Consider the following 20878-nt stretch of genomic DNA (forward strand, 5'->3'; position numbering starts at 1 on the left):
ACATACATATATTTTTACATACAATTATGTCACTCAATAATCATTTGCATGTCTTTGTTATGTATTTTACAGTTAAGCTAAGCTGTCAGAATTGATTTAAACAAAATAAAAAAGATTAAAAAAAGCACTCTGATCTGGCAAGACACAAAGCAAAGTGAATTTTGTGCCCATTTATGTTTTAGATCCAAGCTACACAACCCTGTGAATTTCATGACTCTGTTCCAACTTCTAATTAAATAGGCACTAAAAACGTTTAAAACAAGAGAGCCCAATTCAACAGACAGAAGCTTCTGAGGCACAAAAGACACTGCAACAGTGATATGTGTAGATATTAAAATAATAATATTTTAATATGTAAGCTCTAACTGGCTAATTCTACATCCTGTGTTGACTTAGACACAAAAAAATTAACAAAAGCGTAACAGAATATGCAACTAGTAACCAAGAAGTGGCCCAGCACACACCACAGCAGAACTTCCATAGCATCCATTTGTTGCGGTTATTACTGACTACTTTGAATATTATCAGCATCAAAATTTCTAAAGAGCACAAACAGTCCGAGATGATGCAGGATGAATTCCCATTTGCACAACTTAACAGTGTCTTGTGTACAAGAGAAATCATATCTAGGACCAAATTTTCAACAGCAGCTTTGACATGTGGATGCCCATATGCAGCCAACAACTCAGGTATGCCACCACAAATTAAACAGACTCCTAAGGACCTGACTTGTGAGTGACAATCAGAGATACTACGTGCCTACAGATGCACCTGCAACTGCTTGTCCTCAGATTTAGAGATGTTGAGGCTACACTGAAAAATGTGAGGTCCTTACTATGCATTTAAGCAAGAGCTGAAAAATACAAAAAGGTAAGAAATGGAGGAGGAAGGAGAGAGGAGGGAAATGTTAATGGCTTTTGTTCAAAGAATGAAACAATTCCTCGGAAACAGAAACAAAGCTGACAGAATAAAGAGTTAATCGAGTCAGGGACACAAGCAGATCCCTAAAGCTGGAGTAAGTGACTCTCCAGTGTAAATGGTTTTCTTAAGAGGAAAGAAAATAAATTGAGATCATCACTGGTATTATTATACAGTCAACACAAAGTTTCATTTCCACAAAACATTTTGGGTGTAAGAAAGACCTTGCTCTATGTTCTCAGTGTTATACATGGAAGACAATAAAGGGTTAAGTAGATATGCGCCTCCTGTCCAAGGGAAGAAAATGCTTCTTTCAAGCAGAACTTGACCAACTACTGTCATAAACACTTAGCGTGTGCTTTGATATAACCTATTCTCTAAGTGCCATAGACTGCAGCAGTAATTATAGGAAGCCATGATAACAGGTCTATCTCCCCACAAAGCTGGCATCACTCTTTTAGCAAATAGATCATTCCAAACACTAACAGCGCACAACTATAAAATGCAAGAACGTAAAATAGAAAAGCCTTGTGTTCCAACGTGCTGTAATGAGTTAGTCCTTCCTTCCTTTTCTATTTTTAGTTTTACTTTCTTCTCTCTCCATTAACTGTCTATGTTTGTTTTAGAAGCAATAGGGAATAAGGGTATCAGTTCATTGTTACAACTACCTACATATCAAAGACACCCGGGTCTATTCTATATTAAAAAAAAAGAGAGGGGAACAGACAATATGAGCTCACCTCCAATATGTTTTACTAGTTACAGGAGGAAAACTGCCTACCTTCACATAGTGTGTTAATTGTTTATAAGGGCTTGACTATATTAGCTTTATGGCAATGTCAGTCCACTGAAGCCAATGAAGTGAAGCCATATGAACAGAGTGGAGAATCAACCCCACTGAGAAAGCAACCTGCTTATAGGGAACTTGGATATAGTGCAACTTCACGTATCGCTGGCAGACATTATTTGAATGCTTTGCACTGTGCAACATATCATGCTGGTTATAGAGAGTTTGTGCTTAGAACAAAGTTGATGTATGAAAACTGACTGCACAATGGACCCAATCCAGCATCCACTGAAGTCAACTGGAGTCTTTTCATGGACTTCAAGCTTTGGATCAGGCTCTTGGAGGTTCTGTTGTGTATTTTTAAACCTCCTCTTGAGAACTCTTCATCCTTCAAGACTCAAGGTTTAAAACACTTGCAAAACTTTTGATCTGTTCATCACATGAAATCTGAAGTTCCTAACTTTCTCCCTCAGCCCCAGTATCGCCCAGTGGAAGACCGCAGACATTTAAGGAAATACAATCAGGTATTTTCCAAAGAAACTGAACCATAGGGACCCTGTCTTGATATATAGTCACTGTTATACTCTGGTAGGGTTTTATCTGCACATGCTACAACGAAAAGCTGTATGTGAGCAAGCTTATGCTGGCCCTTCCAAGAGGTCATAGGGGCCAACTCTTGAAGGCTTTACTCACTTCTCACTCTGCTCAGTCCGTCCTGACTGTCCAAATTCTGCAGTCCTTATGCAGTATTTACTCAGCATTATTCTGTGAAACTCCAAGTAAGTTTGTCCGAATAGGGACTGCAGAATTTGGCACACACGGGAGTTTTTCCTGTCTAAGCACTTTAGGATTTTGCCTTAGCTGAATTTTCTTTTAGGCCCTTCCCATTTTCACCTCTAACCCCCTAAATTCACTACAGGCCTGACCCCTCAACTAAGCTGCACTCTGAACACCCATTGATTTCAAAGAGATCCCGGTGTCTGAAATGGCAGGGTCAGGCATCAACTCTTCAGTCAGTCACATGTCAGAGTCCTCCCTGGCAACCTGGGTTCCACTAATCTCCACATTGCCTTTCCTTCATGGCAGTGACAAGACTCAGGGTTTAAAAAATGAAGACAAAAAAAAGTTAATGAGGAACATTTTCTCAAAAGCCAAGGAGAAAAAGTGCATGGAGCACATACATCCTGCATGCACATGGACTCTGAGGAAAGCCCTTAATACAAATGATTAGGAAAAAAAGACCTCAGATGTTAAATGTTATCCAATTAAGCTTAAAATAAACAGCCCAGAGAGATGAAATCTTGATACCAGGGTATCACATTATGTAAGGATTCTCAGACATTTGCTCACAATGTGGCATAAACAGACCAGCAGCAGCTGGTGGTGATATCTGAAAGTGGGTAAATGGGGGGCAGGGGAGGAAGGGGAGGAATGGACTCACACCCCTTTTCCCACTCCCCGACCTCAGTGATGAGGGAATGTTTACATTTTCACTGCCTCCCCCACACAACCCAGCAAAGACGACTCTCCCACAGTACAGATGACATCACTTGGCAGCACTACTGACCTTCAGATAGCAAAAAAAAAAAGGTTTCTATTACCTGACAACTGACAATGACATCCAAATGTGCCTGAAGTCTCAGTCTGAGTCTCAGTCTGAGTCCCGCCAACTGAGACTGCACGTGCACCACAGCAGGGCAGGCTAAGGCAGGGCGGGAGAGAGGCCAGTGCGCGGAGAGGTGACGTGATCACTGATGTGTGAGGGTGGGAGGAGGCAGCTATGGGAGCCCCCGGCAGCTTTGCAGGCCTGGACGGCCCTGGAGAAAAAACAATAGAAAAAACTGTCAGTCGGATCTAAGTTTGAAGGGACAGAGAAGGCATCATCAGGGAAAACAGGAGGGGCGGAGGGCAACTAGGCCTAACTCGCTACATACTTTTAGTTAACTAATTTATATGTCAGGCTGAGACCGTTGTGGCTCGTTGGAAAGCCAGGGAGGAGAAGCCAGGCTGGGGGAATGGGCAGGCAAGTGTCCTGAAGAACTACAAAACCACAGGTTGCTACAGGCAATTTTCTGAAAACAAACTCAGACTGGAGGGGCCCAAGGGAGGGAGACATCGAAAGGGGATGAGGTGACCGGTGAGGGAAGCTAGAGAAGGTCAAAGATGGTGCAGATGAGAACTGGAGGCGGTTACCAGACCCACCAGCACGTGCTTAGGGACCGAATCAAAAGGGGGATTCTTGTTTTATGGCGTGTTAATGCATTTAACTGACACAAAACTGGGTAGGCTTTCTGCCGAGCTGCTGCTGAAACACGATCAACCCACCAGCGCAGACAAAGTGCAGCGACTTACAGCTCAAATGGTTTCACAGAGGTGCCAGAAATCAAGCTCCCAGAATAAAGCATTCATGGGCCACTGTGCTTCCTTCCCATTTGAGCTGCAGCCAGTTACGCATTTTGCATGCCCCATTTGTGTATTCTGTTTCCCTATCAAGCCTATAAAGAATGAAACAACCTTTTTCCTAATAGCTGAAAAACGATATTGTAGCCTCAAACTGTGTTATTTATTTTTAACGCATCTAGAAATCTTCTGCTATTTAAGCTGTGTTTAGAATCCTCTCCTGCTTCCCTGGAAACCCTCTCTTCTCCAGGCACTAGTCAGAAAGGAGCCCTATGACTTAAAAAAAGAAAATAAAAATCTTAAAATATGTGTATACACACACATACCTATGCACAAATGTACATGCAGACTCACACACACACACACACTACTGTAAATCAGTATAATTCCACTGAAGTCAATGGAATTACACAAATACTCCAACAGAAGATCTGGCGCTATATTTATTTAAAGCCATGACTTTTATTTAATTACTCAACAAGGAGTTGTAACTAATCCAGGGTAGCTTCTAAATAAAGCTATGTGGTGCAGTGGTCACCGTTCAAAAGCTGGCATTTGCCAACAATTACCTCACAGTGGTACCTCGGAAACCACAGGTTTTCCCCTACATTTAGATCAGGAAACAAGTGTGTTAATTGTAGGGTATCTTTTGGCAAACGCTGTACCTATTTTGTTTTAATGGTGACAACTCTGTCTGTGCATGCAAGTACATGCATAAACATATACACACCCGGGCATCAAGAACTATTTTGCCACAAGCCCTATAACATTAGAAGCAGCATGTTATAATGCATCCTCTCCATCTCAAGAGTCCCAGTTCGAAAACTATGCCTACATGTTGATCTGACAGTTACACATGTGAGGCAAATAGGGATACTTCATCCTTGGCACAGCATCCAGAGTGTTAGTCTGCAAGGACTGCATTTGATTTTGCCGTTTATCTTAAATGGCTAAGAGACCACCAGTGCAAAACATTTGTGTGAAGCTTTTGCCAAAACCACAAGTGAAGAATCTAAATTCCCTGTGTAAATACTTGAGCTCCAAGCATCAAGGATAAAATTTGTGCTCTTTTACAAGGACTGCTTTTAAATAGAAGCCATCTCTGCGGCTCATGGGGCATTTTTTTGGAACTGTTTGATCTCACTGCAAATGCTTCAAAAACAGGTAAAGATAACCATTGTATCTGTACTACATTCTGAGTATGACTGTGTGCCAGGCAAAAAGAAACAGATGTCAGACATACACACATAGGGGCCGCTTCATTGTAATTTTAAAGTTCAATAATAAGGGAAGCATTTTTATAGAGCAATAAAGACCTGCGAACGGGGGAAGGCATCCTAAAGCTATTGAATAATTGCACTTTTATTTTTAAAAAATAGTATAATGAATTAGGTTGGCACTCTGCTGGCCTGGTTCAGCCACCTGGTTACTGGGGAACTTGTGTGTTGTGGGAAGAGTTGTGGGCTTGACATCTGAGTACACAGGGTGGCTATTGGACATTAATATTCAAAATTATATTGCAACCTCCAACTATCCATGTGCGGCACCACAATGTTTGCACCATAACGTTTCTAAGAGACAGACTGGGACATACAGAAGGAGTTCAGGTCACGTGTACTCCAATCACTTACACCTTTCAACAGAACCAAAGCTTACAAGGGAGTCTAGGGGTGGCCAAAGTTCTGTCTATGGGCCATATGGGCCTACAGAATTCTATATTACCTGTGGGTGAACTCAGCTTTAATACGGGGGGGAGACCTGCAGGGAGCACAGATCCCAGCATGCAGCATGACCCAAATGTTGGGATCAAAACGAAGCACAGCAGTCTTTCCTAAAATCTCAACGGACCACAACTCTCTGTTAAGGATCAGGATGGCTGCAAGCTGCTCCATTTAGCCACAGCCCTCAGGATCATGAAAAGACGCAATACAGCCCTCAGATAGGCACACTGAGTCCAAGTTCTAGTCCAAGGTGTCCTGCTCTAGTAAGAGAAGGAAATGAAGTATCAAAAAGGACACTCCTAACAGGTGCAAAAAGCAAAAGTGGGGCAAAGAGCAAGTAAAGAAGGGAGAAGCAATAAACAATAAACCACAACCATGGCAGGTCTTAAATGCCACTACTGCACAGATTGGTGCTGTGAGAGAGGAAAACTCCCAGGGCTTACAGACCAGCACAAGGTCATGCCTTCCTCTGTCAGCAGTTACAGACCAGGTGGTGCCATCTTTTTTCTCACTGCTCCCTTCATTTTTAATAACTTTCTGAAGCATCTGAGGATCAGACAAGGTGGCACCTTGGCAAATGCAAAGTGCCTGGAAAATAAACTCGCAGAGAGACCTCATCCATTGGGTTCAAGGGAAGTGGCCAGAGAAAATTAGTGCATTTTTTTAAACAAACAAAGCTTCCTTCTGGTTGTATAAATTGTGGAGCTGGTGCCCAGCAGCACCCCAATAAGTACATAAAGGATGTGTCTGGGTTTTGCACATCCAACCCATTTTCAGTGAGTACCAGGCAGCCCTAGAGTAAGGAGTGTTTTAAAGATGAAAACAAAGATAGGGTAACTGCTCATCAGTTTAACTGCTTTAAATATAAACATATTCAAGAAAAGCAGAAATCTGCCCTTTTAAAACAGTGGTGTGAGATACTGATCATTCTCAACTCAGCCACAAGTTACAGGTCTCAATGCAGGAATCACTGGCTTGAATTCTATGGCCAGGGTTATCCAGGAGCTCAGACTGGATGATCAAAATGGTCCATTTTGGCCTTAAAAAATCTATGAACTCCCTCCTATTTCAAAAGATCAGATACTCAGCATTTACCCATTCTTTACTTCAGCAAATCTCCCACTGAGATAAATTCTGCTCCCAATCACACTATTATAATTCTGGAGTAGCTTCAATGAATGGTTTGGAGTTACTCTGGATTGACACCAGTGTAACTAAGAGCTAGAATTGTCTCATTCATCACTGCAAGATTTTGCCAGAATGGGGACAGAGTGGAAACAAAGTAGAGACTTCCAGATTGGCCCAATCACACTAACGTGTAGGTTTGCAGGCTCTGGACTAAAATCTGACAAGTGCCCAGTCCATAACTGGCCTGTCAAACTGTGTCCAGGCTTCTTCACATCCAAGTTTTGTACATATAAAAAACTCAAACTAGGATGAGGAAATCACATTTACACATGAAAATCAGATACTGTACTTAGAAATCTAGACACCCAGACTGCACAATCTGGGCTCAAGGAAGCCTGGATGTAAAGAAAAAGTGGGTGCAATTTTAGAAACTACTTTAGAAAAATTGATCTAATTGTTTTAGTGTATTTTATATATCCCTGCCTAGATGTTTGAGGCATAATTCTCCTCTGCAATCAGTATGGGAGAATCACTCACCTGCACTGCAGATCTCTATAGCATATTTTCTACTCATTCTGCATGTGTAGCTCCCATTGATGTCAATGGGAGTTTTGCACGTAGAATAGTGTGAAGCAGGCATAGAGAGATCACAGTCCGGATAAAAGATGTCCAGTGCATATGGGAGAGGAGACATTTTTCCTTACACTTTAAAAAGGCTCTACATTGCATATATATCACTGTTGAATAGACTCCCAGATACATCTGAGAGTCATTTTTGTTCCCCACTAATTTTACATTTACAAAGAAGAATTACTACAGATAATTTTCCCAGGTATCTGGCTGGTGCGTCTTGCCCGCATGTTCAGCGTCTAACTGATCACCATATTCGGGGTGAGGAAGGAATTTTCCCCAAGGTCAGATTGGCAGAGATCCTGGAGGGTTTTTGCCTTCCTCTGCAGCATGGGGCAAGTTTAAATTAGTGTAAATTGTGGATTTTCCATAACTTCAAGTTTTTTATCATGATTTGAGGATTTCAGTAACTCAGCCAGAGGTTAGGGATCTATTACTGGAGCAGGCGGGTGCGGTTCTGTGGCCTGCCATGTGCAGGAAGTAAGACTAGATAATCATGATGGTCCCTTCTGACCTTTGAGTCTAAGAGTATAAGAAATTAAGTTAAATTAAATATAATCCCCCAAAATTGAAATGAGTGTAAGGATCTTGCTGACAATGATAAAACCCTGGAAAGTCACAACCCCAGCATAAATGTTATCCTTTCATTGTTCCTCTCACCTTGCCTAGGCACTACTGGACATACTGTATTGTATATGAAAAAACCGAATTCTCTCAGACACATCTGCAGAACAGTACCCAAGCACAACAGAGTGGTACAAGGGTGGAATTGTAGCCTACCCTTGGAATGTAATGTATCAGAGTTTTTAAGACAGCCAACAAATTAAGAGAGATCTTATTTTATGTATTATATTGTGATCAATGTGCATGTATATATGTGTGTATGTTTATATTCCTTTCTTGGTGTGTTGTGTTTGCCTGTACGTTTTTGTGTGTGTACATTTGTTTAAGCCTTTCTTCCAAGTGCATGCGTGCCTCTGTATGTACATACTTGCTTCTCTGTACCCACGTGTCCAGGTAAACAGCTCGATAGGCAGTCAGACAGATTCAGTTACATTATATAAAAAAGCTCTTAAAATAATGGCAGATGTCAGTCCCAAGCAGGAAATTCAGAGTGTAGGTTGCAAACCCATCTTTGCACCATCCCATTGTGTTCAGGTACACTCCTGCAGCTATTTCTGAGAAGTCTGGTATTCTGTATTTACCATGCAGCAGCCATGAGCCAGACACATCCGACAGTGCAACGAGAATCTATTTGATAATCTCTCCCGCTGATCTGAAAGCCTTTCCTAAAACGAGTTGTTTCATCTGTGTTACATATTACAATATGGACCTTTTCCACCTAGTATTATAATCTCTTAACCATGGATTTTCTCTCTCACACACATACAAAGGCACACATATGAATAGTAGCGCACACACAGACATAGGGACACACACAGGCACAAGGAAGCAAGCACACACACAGAGCACGTACAGTACTGAGGTTTACATAGAGGCTCTAATCTTTTTCAGTGGTAACACACATGCCACGGCATGTACACACAGAGAGGCAAATACCCCTTTCTCACACACACAGAAGAGTATATGCAGATACACACATAAAACATGTACACACGCACACGCGCATGCATACACCCACACAGAGAGGCATGTTCACACACAAACACTCAGGGGTACGGACACCCCAGCCACGCCACCTTTCAAGACAAAGTGCACACAACAATTTGTGATTATTCAGATTCACACACCGCCTGACTTATATTATTCTTTCTCCAGCTAAACTTTATCTACAAATATGAAATGCAATGTTGTAAAGGACGGGTGTTCTGCGTGGGTTTTTTTGTTTTTTTTTTTTTGGCAAACGAGGCTTCCCTTTGAATAGATACGTTTCTTTATCCCAAGGATTCCAACTGATAATGCATAAATGAGTCACAGAAGAACAGCGACGTTGTGAGCATGAAGGAGAAAGTGTGTGAGTGAGGGACACTGGCACAGAAACTTGACAGTACCCTAACTCCCCCTCTTTCTCCCTCCCCACCATGCCAAGACATTAATTCTCACAAGTCGGAGAAAATTACTATGCATGAATGCAAAAAGCATGATCAGGAGTAATTAACATGGCTTCATATGCAAATTTTATTAATGCAGAAGTACAAAGTCATTATGCAAATGAAACTTACGTCAACTCTCTTGACAAATATTCATCTCTAAAGCTCAAGTTTCTCCCTTCTAATTTTTTTTTGGGGGGAGGGGGTAAAACAGAAAAAAGTGACGAGAACTGTTTGACAAGTTTGCAAAGTTGTTTTTCAACTAGAGAAATTTATTCTTGCACTGTTGATATTTTTTTGTTGTTGTTGTTGGCAGGTACACGACAGCTCATAGAGAAGGGAAGAGGAGAGGTGGGGGGCAGAGGGAGGGAGAAAGCTACCAGCAGCAGGCAGCCAATCAAAACGCCAGCGGCTGTAATGAGCGCGATTGATGACTGTTTGGCTTTACTGCAGGGTAATGAACTAGAATCCAGTCTGAGGAGGAAAAAAATATGAATATTCATGAAGCTGTGCTCCTGCCTTTGATGATTAAAGAAATTTTTAATATTCAAATAAGCGCTTGCCAAGTGATTAACAAAGAACAAGCACGCAGGAATATGGAAATGGAGCTGTGGAAGATTTGGGAGTCACAGTCTGTGCAGCAAAGACAGCACAAAATTTCATAAACAAGATAGGCAGATAACCCAATTCAAATTCAAGCAAATAAAGAAAAAAAATAAAATCCAGTTTCTTTTCATTGACTCAATATTGTACCAGCCACTTTATTTTAAATTATAAGGGGGAAAACAACCATAGAGTAAGACTGGGGGGGGGAATATCCCCATAATTAAATGTACTGTTTGCTTATTAAGTGCGAGTCAATTTTGTCAAATCTACCCTGGAAAAGGTTGGGAGTTTTCTGGTTACAAACTGATCGGAAAATACAGAATAACTCCCCTGTCTGTTCTGGGGCATTGCTTTTTAGGTGTCTGTTCCTGCATAGTGCTCAGCACTTACAAAATGTGGAAAGCCCTCACCTTATTGTATATAACTCAGGCAGGAACCGAGGGTGCTTTGCTAACCAAACCAAGCCCTATAGTATTATGTGTGGTCCCTATGCTACAAAGTCCATCCTTGGGTGTGGCCATAGTCTGGAAACAAAAAAACGTACCAGGTAAGGAACAGTGTGCATCCTTGGGAGCCCGGCGGCAAAGAGGAGTTCAAGAAGGTCCCAACCAACTAATCAGTTGGTAGGAAATATGCAGGCAGCATTCTCCAAGTGAGAAAGGTCCTTGCCTCCCCACAGGGTTTATGAACAATGCTACAAAAAGCCAGCAGTTTTATAAAATGTCTGGTAAATTCAGGCTCTCACACTTTAATAGCTCCACTAAGGATTCACACTGAAGCACATAACAGCAGTATTAACTGCCAAAATCATTTTGCAGTGAAAATACATCTAATTAACAGCCAACAACATCCACTGTTTTGAAATTTCAAATACCAGATAAGTTGAGTGCCACCTTAACTGAGCACCAGATAGCTGAGCTCTAACTGCTGCTCCAGGGACAAGGCATGTAGGTCATCATTCCTTGGGTCTCTCTTAAGACAGCGGAAATCGGACTCACCTTCTTTGTTATTAGATCCCAGGGTTACACAGGCCTGTTTGGCTTTTCTGCAGATTTTTACAATCTGAGGTTAATTATTCCCATATTTTAAAATCTAAAAAACATATTCTAGGAATCATTGAAGAATTAGCTGATTTCTTCAAACTGTATCATTTCAATGCTATTTAAAAAAAAAAAAAGAACAAGGATGAAGCCACAAATTGCACAAAATTGCCACAGACAAGTCTTTCTAAAAAGGCAGAATGGATTTGATGGGATTTTCTCCCATAGCTGATCCATTTTTATAGAGACAAAAAATATCTATTATTTAAGCACTGTAAGGGGGAAAAAAGCCTAAATGTAAAAAAGTTAAGGTTAAACATTGTCATTCAGGAAATGCAAAGTTATAGCTGAGACTTTTGTCTTCTGAACAATGCCAAGCTCTTCCTAACATGCCCTGTTGTGGCTAAGCATTTGTAGGAGTCTGAAGTATTATGTTACATAACATATATGCTGCAGTGGTTAAGCACAACAGAGCTGGTTAAAAAGAGTGAATGTGACCTCAGCTTTACACTTCCTGACTTTTGTTAGTTTATGTCAGATCCTTAACACAATGTAAACATTGTCTTTTGTCTATGCAATTCCTTGGTTTTGTTTTAACAGCAGTATTTTTTTTTTAAGTGCCTTGGAAGCAACTAACAGCTCACACAATCAGTTCCTTTGCAGCTCTGTCTTTGGAGCTTTTATGCTCTATCATAAGAACACATATTTATATGTAAGGCAAAGATTTACTTAAGCTGTCTTTAAAAGGCATTTTAAAGTCCCTATTTACTCACTTCTGGACAGAAAATGATCTTTCAGTGGATCAGCTGAATACACACATTCAGTACAAGGAGTCAACGTGAAAAGTATTAGGGTCATGTTTTTATAATCACTCTCTAAATTTAAGAGCCCCAAATTGTGCATGCAAGTTGTAGGGTCCTAGTAGTAGTCAGATGCTATAATAAAATAAATAAATAAATAAATTAATAATAATAATAATAATAAACAACTTTCATTTCACTAATGCCTTCCATACAAGGCTCTGGAAGCACTTCACAAACATAAATAAACTGAGCTTAAAACACCCCATGTAAGGTTACTAAATGCCTAAATATCCGTTTTGTGCATGCAAATCCTCTTTCTGTGTACATATCTATGTTTTTGATCATCCATATACTTGTGTGTCCTATTCTGGGTGTTCATGTTTAAAGAGTAGGATGAGGATATTTTTACTTACCCAACAAACCATCTGAATTTTCACAGGTGACCCCTAATATCCCTGAAGATTGCTTATGGAGTGCCAAAACCTGCCCTTTAGAAGACAGGTATGTTAATTGTTATTTGTCCCACTATTTGGCAACAACTGATGTCACGGTGCGTATTTTGTATGCCACTCATCAGTATCCATATAAAACACACTCTAGATCTCATGCCTGTTACCTGGTCAATAGACATGGCTAGAGAATCAGGTCAAAGACTTTACACTCTACTTTGTCTAATGTCACGGCTGGGTCATTGAACCAAACCTGCTCATTTATCTTTGTTATTTTTTTAATCACTCAGAGTTTAAATGCAAAATAATTAAGAAATAAACCAATATTTGTTATTTTAAATTCACCCCCCCCATTAAATATACGAAAAGAATTACTCACCAAAACCCAAAACTATTATGGTCCAAATTAAACCATGCTCCCTCCTCCTCAAGACAAGCGTGTTTGCATCATTGGTAGCTGCCTACATTTCTATAGGGGTGTATTAAATATCAGGGAGCGACACGAGGAAAGGAAGGGAAGGGAAGGGAGGGGAAATGAGGGCAGAATCAGGCCTAAAGTATCTAGCATTAACAAACAGGACATCAAAATCATTTCTCATTTGAGCTAGTGTGGTCCAGTAAAGCAAGTATTGGACTGGGAGTCAGGATAGTAGGGATCTACTCCCAGTTCTACCACTAACCTCCTGTGACCTTGGGCAAGTCACTTCACCTCTCTCTGCTTCTGTTTCCCCTCCCATCCTTTGTCTGTCTTGTCTATTCAGACTGTAACCTCTTCAGGGTCTTTTACTACGTGCACGTACAGTGTCTAGCACAATGGCGCCCTGATCTCAGCTGGCGCCTCTAGGTGCTACTGAAATAAAGTAATAAATAATAATAATCACTCCGATTGTGGAAGTTTTTTTTTTTAAAAAAAAATACAGGATTGACAATAAACAGTGCATGAATATTCCCCTGATTTCATTCCCCAGCTCTCATAATTAAGTCCTGAGGAGTTTCAATGGTTATACAAATCCTTGTGGGGATTTAAATTTTTAGTCCTGAATATTCAGCAAATATTCCTGATATAATCATAGTATTAAAACATATCGCCCCAATAGGTGATCAGAGCAATTTAACCGATCCTGGAATTAATGAAGGGAATTAGGGGGTGAAATCAGGGCTGCATGTGGGCAAAAATACAAAGATACACACACACACAGTATATATATAGATACAGACATACACACACACATATACATGATAGATAGATAGATAGATAGATAGATAGATAGATAGATAGATAGATAGATAGATAGATAGATAGATAGCTCGTATAGCTCTTGTCATTTTAAGATGCAAAAACGAAGGGACATGGGTAAGCAGGACAGGAGCCTGGACTAACCAGTGGTCAATTATGCTGACCATTTGGCTTCTGAACTTGTCCATTTGGGACCAAATTTTGTTCTCAGCTGCTTGTATTTCAGTGCACACAAGCATCCTCATGCAGAATTTGGCCCTAGAGAAGAAAGCAGAAGGAATTTGCAGCTTGGACAAGTTCCTCCCACCAACTGCCCCTAAATTTGTCCCCATTCTATTCTCACCCCTTTTTTCCTTTCTCCTCTACCCCACTTTTTCATCTGCCCCCACAAATCACCCCTCACCAATGAAAAACCCTGGTGGCAGAATTAGACTGTAGTGGGGCTTAAGCAGCTCTCTAGCTGCCTGGTCTCAAAAGTGGTTTTCTTATTATGGTGAATCTAAGGAGACCTGCGGAACAAGAAATGTGGTGGTGGGAAATGCACAGAGAGAGTGAGACCAAGGAGAAAGGAAGGCCGGAGCAAGAAGGGAGAGGCAAAGAGAGACGAGAGGACCAACAAAAGAATGAAAGGAATGAACAAGAGCAGAAAGTTATGGTATTCTGTCTCTTTTTTTCTGTCCCCTCCTTCTTTCTTTTTGGCTTAGAAGAAACCAAGGGAATGTAATGTTTAACCCTATATTGATGCAATGTTAAAGCCATGAATGGGCACAAAGGAAATGGAAATGTTAAGGTGCTCATGGCTGGGGTGGAACTGGACCTGTTCATGGTCTGAACGATACCAACTGGTGCTCCAGAATCCAAGCCTCCTTTAAAATAAATAAATAATTCTCTAGCCATTAGAGTTGCAAAGAAAACTTTCTGCTGTGAATGGGATGTAAATCAATGAAGTGCTGTTTGTCTGAGGCTACAGACATTGTGAAACACTAGCTCTGAGAGCTGTGAACTGCCCCTATTCACCTCTGCAGCTGTTAACTCTGAAGACTAATGACAACAGTTTAAGTATCAACAATGTCAGCTGTTTCACTGTTGACTCAAGAAAGTGGAGGGAGGACGATCAGCTCATATCACTGTATGTAGAGAACATACACAAGAAGATCTGTGCTATCTTCTGTAATTGATATCTACAAGGGCTGCAACTTAGCATATGGGCAGGGCTTGGTTTGTGAGCAAAGTTTGGGAGAGTACCACGTATTTCTTTTTCCAGTTAGTCTCCTGCTAACAGCAATGTTAACTTACCCAGTATTTATAATGTGGATATTAAGCTATACATTTTATACCCCCTCTAGTCTTCAAAAATTGCACACACGTACAATGTGGATGAGTTAATTACACTACTAGCAATTTCACTTTTGCTTTTCCTGACTTTTTACATACAAATCTGTAACCACAATTTTCCCCCGTGTATAAACACTACTCACAATCACCATGACATTTCACATAAGCAAACTAAAACATAGCAAAGAGTGGCAAGTAGTTAGCAGGAAAATATTCAATATAGATTTAAAAAATAAGGGTGGACTTTGATTTGTGGACCTCTCTGGGAAGAAAACTCCACTAGTGAGGACCTAAAATGTCCCAAAGTTTGATACCTTGAATGTACAAATGAAGTGGGTAAAGTGACCAACAGGAAATTTGACACAATCCACAAAGCTATAAGACTCCTGAGGATTTTAAAAGTCAATAGCAGGATCTCAAACTTAATTCTCAATTCAGTGGTCAGCCAAAAAATCTGAATAAGTAACAAAACGATACATGAACAGAAAGTATTCCAGAAAATTAACCAAGCAGGTTGGTTTTGATTAGCCATCTAAGGTGGATAAAAAAAGCAGGAAAAGACTATTATAGGGATTTTAAAAGGTGAAATAATCGAGGAATGAATCAAATTTTATTTGCAAAAGGAAGCCGTGTGTTACAAATTTTGCACCCAATCCTGGTGTTATATAAATTAATCAATTATAGTTTTGCCCAGTGCTTCAATCAGAGCAGCAGCAGACTCTTTAGGAATGTTGACTAAATGAAGACTGGATGATCAAATTCCATCTGGGAAGGTAAAAGAGTAGCACAATCAAGAAACAACCCTTGTTCCTCACCACCGGTGCAGAAGGATAACAGCAAATTCAGCCTTGAGAAAGCAAGAACCATTTGACCACAGGACATGCCGCTGTAATTATATTCTCTTTGGGCCTGATTCTACCTCATTTACTCATTTTGAGTAGTATCTTACTCTGCAAGTAGTCCCACTGTGAGTACAGCCAAATCAGGCCCTTTCTTAGTATGTCTGTCTGAAACTGAAGCCAAAATGATTTACTGTATCAAGAAGGATGTTTAAAAAAATAAAATCAAGTTGAGAACAAGATGGAAGTTCTGCACCATCAGAGGGCAAGCAAAAGACCACCATTTTAGCCATGTTCAGCATACAGAAATTATAGTCAATTCATCTTTATTATCCTAGTAAAATAAATGCCAGTGGATTTTTTTGTTTTGTTTTTAATGAAACTGTCTATACACTCAAACTGGAGCTCACTGCTTTGTATCACACTATAACAAAATCTTTCTATGGCCTCTTTGGTTTCAAGACAAGTTTCTGAAATGTCACTGACTACAAAAATTGAACCACCCTGTAATTAGTTTCAACAAAGTAGTCCTTTTAACCCTGATTTTCTGGATGTAGATGGCATTTCAATATACATATTGTGAACATTTCCTTAAAGGATGAGTGGAATCAAGACTGCGAAATCACAAACTCTGTTCTGATGTATCACTTAAAACAACTTCTTGATTTTTCTGTAACAGAATTCAATCCATTTTCCAGTCTTTTAACAGGTGATCAGGCAAAATGTATATGCATATCAGCAGTGGCAAAACAAAGTAACACCTTAGAGCACTAATTTGATAACGATTGTTATAACCAGTTAACACTAGTATCATTATTCCTTATGATTTAATATTCTACTGGCTGTAAGAGAGGTTTCTGTTCTGCTGAGGTTTATACCACTGTTTAATGTAATTAAACAAACTGGCAGCAAAAGCCTCATGGAAATATCATTTTGATCGCAGAGTATTCCCACCAGAAATTTAAAGGAATCATAACATACAAACTTTGATTCTGTTTTATTTTTCCTCCCATTCTGAAACTGATCAGGCATTTCTGGACTTAGTAAAGCAAAGGAAAAAATTAATTTGGCTTCTCAGGACATGTGGTTGTTTACAGTAATAATCTACTGCGAATAATGAGCTCATTTAAGGTGTAAGAACAAAGCCTGAGTTAACAGGCTCTGTGCAGTGAACTGAGTTGGGACTGGGAATATGGAATTCACCATCTCCCAGCGATGGACAGGGCACAGCCTTCCAGTGTGCTGTGTTCCCAGCCATTGACTCCAGCTTGCTCCCAGTATCACCCCTATTCTGCTTCAACAAGCATGCACAGAAAATGGACGCCCCTCTGAGTGGCCGCTCACTTTGTACGCTCTCCCCAAAAAAACTCACCAGCTAGAAAGGGCCTCATAGGAGCCTCCACCCTGGGGTGGATATTACCATGATGGATTTTTAGGTACACCACAGAAATTCCTATTTTCATGGAGGGCGTGATACAACTCCTACTGAAATCGAAGGTAAAACTTCCACAGGCTCCCACGGGGGAAGGGTCAGGCCCGTCCAGTGTGACCAAAGAATTGCATTTGAGGCCTGGGCGGGAAGGAAAGGAGTATTTTTCTAGTTTTTCAATCAAACTGAGGGTAGTGCTACACTTAATACAGCTGCACCATTGTAATGCTTCACTGAAGACACTACTACGCCAATGGGAGCGCGTCTCCCAACAGCCTAGTTAATCCACCTCCATGAGAGGCAGTAGCTATGTCGACAGGAGAAGCTCTCCCATCAATACAGCACTATTTATACCAGGGTTAGGTTAGTATAACTGCGTCGTTCATGGGGGTGGATTTTTCACAGCCCTGAGCGATATAATTATACCAACGTACATTTTGTAGCGGAGACCTAGCCTGAGTAAAACTCACCAGAGCGCTGACTCTTGTGAAGCTCCCATTGGTTTCAACAGTAACTTTGCTGGCATAAAAGACTGCAGGATCATGCCCTACAGTTAAAATAATCTCAATTCCAAATCAGGGGGAGCTTTGCCTACATTGATTATGCAGCATTGGGCCCACAGTCTGGAGACATAGGCATGCTTGGGCATCTCTAGAGGACGTAGTTCACTGACTACAATGGAGCAGCACCACGGATGAATATGGCCCTGTATGTCTTTGTGAAAAAGGGACTTACCTTCCACTTCTAGGGTGTGAGCTCAGGCCCCATTCTACAGTCCTTACTCAGGTGAAACCCCTGTCAAAATCAGTGGAAGTGTTGCCTAAGTAAAGACAGATTGCAAGATCAAGCCCTTGGCCTGCCATTTGGAATCCAAAAGGAAATGGAATGGCAGTCACCACTCCTACCCCTAACAGGCACAGTAACAAAAAGAAAAACAACCCGCTTCCTTCACAACAGCAGAGCATATGAGGAGAGGATGGAGTCAAAACTCAGTTAAAATAAAGGCTTAGTCACCTTTCCCTCACATCTGAGAGGGTATCTGGAGGGAGGAAAAAAACACTGAAAAGATATCCATACCTATCCTGATGTGGGACAGGGAATGACTAAGGGAAGAGAAAAATGTCTGGTTCCTATTACTGCTATCGTCAGTCCTTTCTCCTTCACAATCACAAATAGTTTGCTTTAAAAAAAAAAAAAAGCTTCTGTAATATATGTTCTGATTTCCTTAAATTGATCTCACAAACTGCTAGTATCTAGTTACATCTCCCCATACTGCAGGTTTTAATACCCATATTCAACAGCCTCATTTCTTGCAGGGGGAGGTAGCTCAGTGTCACTGGGTTTTGCAATCCAGCAGCTTACTTGGCAGAGCGAACTGCTGGTTGGCAAAATCCACTCCTTTGACAAAACTACTATTTCTGGGCACTCACTCAAAAACAGGTAGGAAGCAAATGCTGAGAAATAAGGAAGTAAAAACAGCCAATAGATTTTTCACTACCAAGAACTCCAAGAGTAAACATGATTTATTAGCTGTGTTTAACGTGTCTCCTCTGCACTAGACTGCAGAAATCTGCTTGCATTTAAAGAAGGAAGGAGGGGGGTGGGTGTGGAGGGATAAAAAGGGAATCCATTACAGAGCTTCGCTAGTACTTTCTGAATTGTTCAGTCACCCAGTTTTATTGAGTACAAGTATTTTCTAACCCAAAATATATTCATGTGTCAGAAGAAAGCAGCACTAATCTGCTGTTAATTAACAAGCTGCTGCTAACAAAAGATGAAGGACCCAATTCATACAAACAATATTTACGTGGGCGTCGCACGATTTTGCCACAGATCTTTTCTTTTCTTTTTTTTTTTTTCCTTTTTTCCTTAGCACAGGAATTGTGGGTATCTACAGTGCAGGAATTCTGACTCAAGCTTTGGACCAGTCTACGTGGTTGAGCTGAGAATCCCATCCTGCACCTGCTGAACTTAATGGCTAGATTCCCAGTGTTTTCAATAGAAGCAGGACCTAGCCCACAGCTACAAGAAAAATTACTGTTGATTGAAAAAGTATTCCTTTTTTCTTTGACTGCTGAAGGTGCCAAGTGAAAATTTACTTATATCCTTATTCAATTAAGTAGCAGCAACCATCTTTTGGCTTTGGGCCCACAGCAGCAACAATGCTGTGCCACTGAGAAGTGACACCTCAAGCCCCCTCTAGCATTCACCCTATACATGTAACCAGTGGAAGGGCTGCAAGGGGGGAAGGAGAGAAAGGGTCTGAAACTTCAGTCTGTGATTTTACCTGTGTTCACATGTGCTGGGGAGGTGTGTGTGTGGAAGGGGGAATGTTTTCACAATAACAGCACTAAAACCTGGACGGGATATGGTCTTGCTGCTCAAAAATAGCAAAACATGCAGAGAGGTCTAGCAGTGTGAGCACAAAACTGAAGGCCAGGAACTCCTGAGGTCTAATCCTGTCTTTGACACCCACTGCCTTCTGTGGCTTTGGACATGTCACTTTTGGTATTGAGTACCTGCAGCTCCCATTGTATTTCACTCCATGAGGAGGCACCTCTGAAAGTCAAGCCATGATCATCTTTCTGTCTCGTCTATAAAATGGGGATGCAAATACTTTCCTCACATAGTCATCCATGATTTGTTGACGTTTGTAAAGAGACGGAAGGGAAGAAGCACCATACACTCTGGTGCTCGCTAGATGTTTACAAAAACATCCCATCCTTGCTCCACCAGGGACAGCTGTAGTGCAGAGAAAGGACCAATGGCCTCCAGTGTTTTAAAGCATAAAGCCAAGTAATCCTGCTCTGAGCTTAAACTGCTGGCGGTTGGATGGAAATCTCTGCACTAGAGCTTCCATAACTGCTACCACTGGTGGAACTGCCTGGGTCGTAGCCACATCAGCAAATATATCCTAGTGGCTGCAAGTGCTAAGCAGCGATATTCAAGCATGATTTTCAAAGTGCAAAGGTTCCCACATAATTGCATACTGGGGAAGGTGTTTCTGCTATGAAGGTTCTTTGCATACTAGTTACCATTTCACCCAGAAGGGTCACATTGGTCTCTCCCAATAAAAAACAATCTTCACCTCTTGCCCTGCAGGCTTTACCTCTGCACATTAACCCTAATTCTCTAGAACACTCATTTCTCTTTGTTAAATTCACCATGGATCAGCCAGCTCATTTGCTGGGTATCCTAGCCACACCCCATCTACAGCAGGCTTCTCCCACTTCCTGGGCTGCACAGGCAGCCTCTAGCCTTTGCCAGGCTACAACCCCCAACTCCTCAAGGCAGACTTTTTGCTGGTAGGGCCCAGAGCCTGTGTTTGCACAGGCAGAAGCGTGTGAGGGAGAACAGCACTGAATATACATTCGTACATCCTGTTGCACAAACCTATCCACCTCTTTGCATATACTGGAGGGCAAACCATCTTTGCCACTTCATCAAATCAGTTCAAGGGAATCTAGAGCTGCATTTATAATGGAGGAGAGTTCTGAGTCCTCTT

The 20878-nt window shown here is 41.1% G+C and overlaps 1 protein-coding gene across 4 annotated transcripts in view; it reads right to left on the bottom strand.

The window, feature by feature from the left end:
- Window positions 1–20878, bottom strand: part of BCL11B (BCL11 transcription factor B) — a 101951-nt gene that overhangs the window by 53054 nt on the left and 28019 nt on the right. For 2 of the 4 annotated variants that reach the window (XM_077819346.1, XM_077819345.1), the window contains exon 3: window positions 3307–3522. The exons of the other annotated variants lie outside the window; for them this stretch is intronic. In XM_077819346.1, coding sequence (XP_077675472.1) covers window positions 3307–3522 — 216 coding nt within the window. The remainder of the gene's footprint in view (window positions 1–3306; window positions 3523–20878) is intronic. 4 annotated transcript variants of the gene reach the window in all.

Source organism: Eretmochelys imbricata, chromosome 6, assembly GCF_965152235.1.
Source record: "Eretmochelys imbricata isolate rEreImb1 chromosome 6, rEreImb1.hap1, whole genome shotgun sequence".
NCBI lineage: Eukaryota > Metazoa > Chordata > Testudines > Cheloniidae > Eretmochelys > Eretmochelys imbricata.